The sequence below is a fragment of the Cyclopterus lumpus genome, chromosome 15, assembly GCF_009769545.1.
Source record: "Cyclopterus lumpus isolate fCycLum1 chromosome 15, fCycLum1.pri, whole genome shotgun sequence".
NCBI lineage: Eukaryota > Metazoa > Chordata > Actinopteri > Perciformes > Cyclopteridae > Cyclopterus > Cyclopterus lumpus.
In genome coordinates, this window is record NC_046980.1 from 12,600,638 (window position 1) to 12,608,963 (window position 8,326).

At 38.0% G+C, this 8,326-nt stretch overlaps 1 protein-coding gene across 1 annotated transcript; it reads left to right on the plus strand.

Moving 5' to 3' along the window:
• The first annotated feature begins 1,944 nt into the window (after window positions 1–1,944).
• On the plus strand, window positions 1,945–8,083 carry cxcl12a (chemokine (C-X-C motif) ligand 12a (stromal cell-derived factor 1)). Its single transcript, XM_034552040.1, has 4 exons — window positions 1,945–2,062; window positions 3,644–3,761; window positions 4,734–4,817; window positions 6,618–8,083. Exons 1-4 carry the CDS (start codon window positions 1,996–1,998, stop codon window positions 6,643–6,645), a joined length of 297 nt encoding a protein of 98 aa, XP_034407931.1. The 5' UTR covers window positions 1,945–1,995; the 3' UTR covers window positions 6,646–8,083.
• Window positions 8,084–8,326: the final 243 nt, after the last annotated feature.

Below are 8,326 nucleotides of genomic sequence, written 5' to 3' on the forward strand. Positions count from 1 at the left end.
GACGTTAGCCTTTGTGGCCTGTGAGAGAAGTCAATATGTGTTCATTCAGATGTCAACTTATTCTGCTCCCTGCACCCCCACCTGTCTGTCTGGTCTCCATGGCATCATCTATAACAACTGTTTGAGATACAAAACCCAAACAGTCTGCGCCGTGTGGAGCAACATGGCTCAGACAGACACGAAAGGATGAGCACACAAGTATAAGCAAGAGGTATTGAAAACACTTCATATTAATTTTCTATAAAGCAGATATTGAACTGATAACTTCAATAAAGGATTTGTACTTATATGAGTAAATCAAAAGCTTACAGTCAAACAATTATTGTCTTTGAACTGCCCTTTTCTACACTCATTTTCATGATAAAATGTGCCCTCAGCAAGTGTTTTGATTCCCCACAGCTGTGTGATCAAAGGACATGTCTCCAATAAATAGGAAAAGGAAGAATAGAAAATATAATAACAACCACTTATGCACATTATGTCGCTCTGAGATTCATAACAAATATGGCAAAACACATTTTCTGTAGACATGTCTGTGTATATGCTTATATATATATATATATATATATATATATATATATATATATATATGTGTGTGTGTGTGTGTGTCTATGTGTTTGTTATCTGCAGATCAAATGATTTCAGATTACATTTATATTGTGGTGTTGCATTTAGTTCAGTTGTTTGTATATTGTTTAAACAAGTCTGTAAAAGTACCTCAGGTATTGAAGTGTTGGAGTGTGTGATCAGAGCAAAAGACAAGACTCACTGATGTTTGAGGGTCTCAGAGCTTTTGAATAACCTTCACAAGTTCCCATGTACCTATACGCATGCATACACCAAAGTATTTTCTGTAGAAGATGGAAGCTAAATGTCTGGAAACTGACTTCACATCTGTATCTCGTTAAATACAATAATATACCAAACACAACAGTGCACACTCTTGTGTGAGCACACAAACAGAATAGAAATGTTCTATTGGCTGTATAATGATAACTGTTCACTTAAACTGAGAAGGGTTTCAGTCCAGTTTCAAAACAAGTGGGGATGTGTGTGTGTGTGTGTGTGTGTGTGTGTGTGTGTGTATGTGTTGTTCCTATATTCCTCTTGTGTATTTATTTGAACCATCAATGTAACCTATGTTATGCTAGAGTGAGTTCTCTCCAGTTACACTTTTAGCTAATAATTAATTTGGGCCGATGAAGTTCATGAGAAGACAAACCATGACTAAAAACAAACATATGCACAGAAAATGTCTCCTGTTTCTTTTTAGAGCTTTAGCAACAGTCATATGGACAATTTGAAGCTGTAGAAAATGCATTCGGTGTTTGTCAGATGGGAAAATGGCTAGTTGACGCAAATTAACTTACTTTTTTTTTTTTTAAATACCGAACACCATATCACCTTCTTCTGTTGTTTGCTGGTCATGCCAAATATCTTCCATAATGTGACAATGTGACTTGTCTGCTATGTGTACGTGTAAGCTTGTGTGTGCGTGTGTATGTGCGTGTGTGTGTGTGCGTGCGTGCGTGTGTGTGTGCGTGTGTGTGTGTGTGTGTGTGTGTGTGTGTGTGTGTGTGTTTGATGCGTTTCGATTAAGTGCTGCGCGTAATTTGGAGGACACATTTACCCAATAGTACTCCAATGGAACAGGAAACATTGTTTTACAAAATAAAAGCATTAAAAACAAACGTTGTGAAAACAGAGTTCTCAATCACTGACACATGGCAAAGGACATCTCTAGAGTAGCTATACTTAAAACATTTAAATAAATTAAAATATAGTTGTAATATGACAGTGTCACTTGAAAGATAATTGTTAAGATAAAGCATCTGCCTCTACTGCTTTTATTTTGGTAGGCAAACCGGAAGTAACATTATCTTTTGTCCGGCTTGACAATAATGGCTCATTTAACACTCCGGCACAGTCGCGTCTATCACAGCTACTCTGGACTTTACTCTGAGCAGGACCAAATCTCGGAGGCTTTATTCCAGAATGTATATGAAGCTATTGGCAGTCGTGGCTGCGCTCACGTTGGTGATTTGTGCGCCTCCATCACAAGGTATGAACATCATTTTCTGATTTGTGTGTGTTGGCAGTTCAGGTTTATTTGGATGTTTTGTTGTGATGATTACCTGCATGTTATTAGAGATTGTTGAGCATTATTTACCAGGATGCACCCAATGGAGTGTTTTTTTGTGTGTTAAAAATAACTAAAAACCGTGCATCAGTGGAGAAGAATGTTTAAATCAGTGCGTTTCCATTCCACAAGTATTGTTATTGTTGTAAAATAATCAATTATATTATATAAATAACCCTAATAGGCTTTTGCAATTATGATTTAATGTGTATGCTAATTAGGATTTTAGTGAAGTATCCTGGTAAAGTCTCAAATTGATATATATCCAAAGTATCGACCATTTAATTATAATACCAACATTCAATTACATACAATCGAAGTGCAAAAGTTGCCGAAATTAATGTCAGTCTCTTGATATAGATATATCAATATGATCTCCATTCCACACATATTAGTTAAATGGATACATGCTTGTTCTGGAGTGGGAAGAACAGCGCAGCGCGTAAAACACCAACAGGCTGCGCATGTGGCTCCAGTAAGAAATTCCCAGTCGGATCACCGATCACCGTGTGTATTTGTTCTGCTCTTTGTTTTCATTTAACGCGCAAATGAGGCAGCTAAGACAAAGCCGATGCCGGTACATGGCGACATCATGTCACCTAACTTGAAGGTGTTTCGTCTTTTCTCATGGAAATACCACGAGATCATGTGTAAAACACAATTAGCATAGAGTTTAATCTATAGCGGTGCTTCTCGCCATTTGTTTGTGACCTCCCCAGTTTCCCTTTTAATTTTTTTCATCTCGTTACATTTTTTGTTCTCCTCATGAGGGTGCACAAAACTCTATGCCCATTTCATGACCGAAAATGAGCAGGGAGAATTTATTTTAATCTCGTCGTTAATGAATCCTGAATTCATTTCCACTCAACTGTCACTGAATAACTTCGTGCATTTTTTCAACGCTGTTGTGGTTTTTTGTCATGTAGCTTTCACGAAAAAACAAGCAGTCCAATTTATTTTTCCACATTAATCAACTGTGAAATCTTCCTGAAAACTGCAATGGAAAGTACTTGCATCCATGAAGTTTAAGGACCACACAGTACACACATGTGCGTGACTGAAGGAGCAGAGTATTTGTGGGTCTGATATGTCTCATGTGTGTGTTCTGGGGGGCGAGACAAAAACATTTTTAAAGCTTAAATGTTTAGTTTTGATCAAATGTTGGTCAATGTTGGCGGCATCTCCCTGCCACCCTGCTAAAGATAACGAGGTAAAGATAATGCATATGTACAGAACAGTACAGGGGATGTTTGTATGTACACACATTTGTAGATTTGTAGTTTCTCTGCGTGTATGCTTTACTTTAGATTTGTCATCTGAATAATTTTCAGCTCTTTTAATTGTTGTGATAATGTTCAATCTTATTTATATCCAATACTATATATCTGCAAGTTACACAGCTTCCACAGAAGAGAATTAGCTTCATCTAATTTTACGTTTTATTGCTTTCTTTGAAACTAGCATGGCTTTAAATGTGTAACTGATACTCATCTTCTCTCTCAGCAAAGCCCATAAGTCTGGTGGAGAGATGCTACTGTCGTTCAACAGTCAACAGCCTCCCACGAGGCTACATCCGAGAGCTCAGGTTCATCCACACGCCAAACTGCCCCTTCCAAGTGATGTGAGTATGGTTTTGAATGCCGACCCTCACACAGACACAGATTATTGTTTCAGTTTTCCATCCTGGTCTTAAAAAGTCAGACAGGTTTCCCGCTTGTTGGACATTTCTCACCATCAATCTCAGAGAGGCGACAGGCCAGAGAAAAGAGTTGTGCATGCATGTGTACACACACGCCCCTCTGCCAATCGCTTTCACACACATGCACAGAAAGCATTTACGATGGGCCCACAGGAAGTGGAAAATAAAAAGGAGGTGGAAATTGGATGCAGTTTTGTTTTCAACAGGAAAACAATAATTTTTGGTTTTGTTTGTTTCTTCATTTTATCGCAGCAGTTTGTCCTTATTGCACTTCCAACCTTCTGGCCTGATGTTATTCCTTGTTACGGCCTCATCATTTACAAATTAAAGTGTGGAGCAGCACAACGCGGTTGATTACAATAGACAGGAACAGTAACATGTGAGGGGAATATAATTGGCAGGTATGGAAGAGGGAAAAACTGAGTTTTTGTTACTCAAAACCGAACATGTGTGCCAAAGGAGGCATGATCTCCCACATCGAGACATATAATCCAGTCTTGATCCATTCTGTAAATAACCACAGGGTTATGGTGGATTTAGAGAGTAGTCTGTAGCACGCGTTGACAGATTGATCTCCAAGTACTCAAACTTTTAAGGTACATTAAGTAGTTCAATCAAGGGTGAAATATCAAACTTAAGGGATATGATCTTTGAGACCTGCCTAAATACACATGTTCTGCAGCTGTTGCAGCATCAGATGCATGGTAAAATAGTGATTGGTCACCACCGTGAAAAAGATCTCTGTGTGTCAATTCGACAAGGCAGTGGCAATTCAGTCTGTTTAATAACAATGTGTCAAGACGCCTGATGTCACAGGTTTGCATAACTCACCCTTTCATCTTCAACTGAGGCATACTTGGCATAACACTGAACTCTTTTCCTTTTAATGATCAGTGCCAAGCTCAAGACAAACAAAGAGGTGTGTGTGAATCCAGAGATACGGTGGCTGCAGCAGTACCGGAAGAATGCCATCAACAAGTAGGTTGCAACTAATCAAACTGTTTTTCATGGATTATGTGTGTGTGCTGCAATACATGGTTCTGCTGTCGTACGTCAACCTGTAACTCAGAACTCTGCAGGAAAAAAGTCACTTCCACTCCATAGACATTTAAAGTGAGGAATGCAAAAGCACAAATGTGCATTTGGACATCTATCAATAGATCATTGTGTGAGTGACAGCTTCCTAATGGCCCAATTTATATTGATCATGAATTTGAGAGACATGCTGGTACATGACCAAGTGGGAGTGGAGACTGATTACAACTTCACACACCAACCCTGGCTTTGATGTGGGATATTACACGCACTTGAAATCCTGTTTAGTCTTCTCTTACTAGAGTGTTGTTCTGTGATCATCCCTGATCGTCACAAGAAACAGGTTTAATACAAACGTGGACTTATACCACACTTTAATAAGTATTTGATAAATTACTATATTTTGGTCACTGTCAAATTATTGGAAAACAACAACACCTTGCATTTTACAATCATGTTAAAGTTTGTCTGAGATTGGGAGAGCTTAGTCACCGCCAATGTCAACCATCTCCTTCCTGCCCAGAGGAAGGAGAGACTTTTCTTAAAAACGCTGGCACCATGAAGTTTATAGAAGGGATCAAGTTGTCACCCTGAACTCTGTGCAGTCACATATTTCTGAGGATTGAGGACACCTGTACTGGTCAGATGAAACAAACTCTGCACTGTGGTGTGGAGGTAGATATGTGTTTAGGGATGCAATAAGGGAATTTCCTTTCCACAGGAAGAAAATAAAATGATTGCTGTAATCACTGACCCAATGAGGATGTTGATGCTCCAGCCTCTGACACACACACTCAAATCCCGCCCCCAGTCAGACTGTCTGTCTCAAGGATGATTGTGGAGCCCTTGACTTGTCGAGGTGTTAAGAGACCTCTGCATGACAAAAGCCCACAAAGAGAGCAGACATTGGTGGTCATTTGCAATGGATCAGACCTAATGTGTTTACAATTACACATCCACTGGAAGGACAAACCTATTAACAATGTGTCTGAAGGCACACCATCGTGAGGCATGTGTTATGCTACTCTTTAGTTAGGTCAATAAGACCGTGATTGGCTTTTTCATTTCATGTTGAAATGTGGCTCAGCATTTACAGAGTATGATTCCAATGTCAACAATGAAATTGCCCACCCATTATCAGCTGTTTCTACTGTTAATACACAGTTGTGCTGTGGTATGTGTATGCCACTCGGCAATTGCTGCAAATGAACGCACGGCAAAATTACATATTCAGGAATAGGATTTTTTTCTAAACAAGTTTTCTCCAAGCACTTGCAATGAAGTCAAAAGTTTAAAAATATAATATCAGGAAGAAAAACACAACATAGTAATTTACTTTGGAGTCAGAGATGGCCAACTGACTGATGGGCTGAAAAGGGACTGATTAATCATCTGGAACTAAATGCACAAATACATTCAACTTCATGTCACTAAAATGTTAAGCTCTTGATTGTGGATCAAAAACATTTTGGTCCTGTAAACTTGAAACATTTGTTTTTGTGAGATAATGCTGAGAAAATACATTCTGATCTTTGACACCATCTCTTTGTGATCCTGTCATCCAATCATGGCTAAACAAACACTCAATATGGTGTTAATTAGTTACATTTTCACACCCACATTTTTGGTCCAAATGAACATGAGACAAATTATGTTTGTCATTCAGCTGTAGTTGTGTTGTATAATTATTTGGTCTATGTTGTTCTATAACACTCACATCAAATTGGCTTTTTTTTCTTTCAGGATGAAGAAATCCAAAAAGGGCAATTAAAACCTCTTGCCGAGATCCTCCTGAGCCATCGCTGAGGGTTTGAAGTATCGCAGCTATATGTGATATGAGATCATCTGGTATGTTGAACAGCACTTATCCCGGCCGGCTGCCGCGCTGCGGCCTTTTGCATGAAATGAACCTACAACTCTTCATAGCGAACACCAATCCACCAGCCTTGACGCCGTCCTCACCATCACCACCCTCGCAACTTATAGAGATTGTAGACGTTATTAGTGCAAAGTGCAATTATATCTGTGAATGTATGTTTTTCTAACTATATTGTAGATACTTTTTTGTTAATGGACATCAACAGCAAATAGCTACTTTTTAACAGAGATGTTCACATCCGTCAAGCCTCTGTGTCATTAAGTAAAGGTAAAAGTGTTAAATGGAGAGAGGTGATGGTCAGCAGGAGGATTTTCTCCACAATTATCATGAGTTAGCATCCCACTTGTATGTATCAGAGTCCTGTCATCTACTAAAACAACAGAAAACAGATTATGTCTAATCCCTAACATGGGATCTGCTTAACTTGGTCATCTCTGATTTTAAATTGTACACAATTGACAACAATGTAAAGTTTTTGTTCTAAAAACGTGCAGTCGCAGAGTTTGCCAAGTCGTATTTCATGTTTCAAGTTAATTGGCACTGTGGAATTTAAATGGGTGCCAGATACCCCCATACTGAGTGTATACTGTTAAAAAAGATCCTAGTAAAAATGTCTATTACAATGTTTTGTGATGGAAATTAGAATGCCACAAGAGGTGGAGCATTTCCTGAGCTGTTCTGTACCAAACATGACAGACATGACAAAGAGAAGCTGAACATCTTTAATTTAATTGACAGTAAGTGGAATCATAAAGATTCCAGTAAATGTTTTGATAAAAAACAAGAGCTGTTAAGAACAAATAGTGACACTCACCAATCACAGTTCGCTACCTTAAATCAGTCAAAAAGATTAACACGTGTAAGATGAATTATGATTGAAATAAACCTTTAGTTTGAATGTCCATTTCAATGAAGGATATACTGCAATTTATATAAAAGTTACCACATCAGTAGTTAAGCACAATGGTATACTGAGAGCCACAGTATACTATTACTGACAATAAATAGATGTACATATATGTGACTACCTACGACTGTTATGCAGATAGCAATGCACTTTATACCTGATGTATTCATGTTTTAAACCACAGTTTCTAAGTCTGATCATTAAATGTTGTCTTTTCTCTTTTTCATGTTAATCATATGTTTGCATTCTGTTTTTTTAATTCATTGAATGTGCAGCTGTGTTTAACTGTTAAAGTCTGGAGATCCATTCATCTATTCATTTTAATCTCATATCATCTTAGTCACATGTACAACTAATATTATACAAATGTTTTATTTTTGTACTCATTTATGCATTTATATATTAAATCTAACCATTTAAATGAAGGAAGTGACTCACAATTGACTCACAATTGACTCACAGACAAAGTTTTATTGTAAAACTTGTTGGTCAGTAAAAAAAATTAATGTGTGCTTCCTTTTAAATGTGCCGAGCCTTTTACCCACTGATGCACACATACAGCCCAGTTAAGCAGCTCTTTACGTCTTCATATTCAGTGTACAGCAATACTTTTCTAAAACACACAGCTGCTGTAATCTTACTGTACCAGCAGGTCAGAGGGTAAAT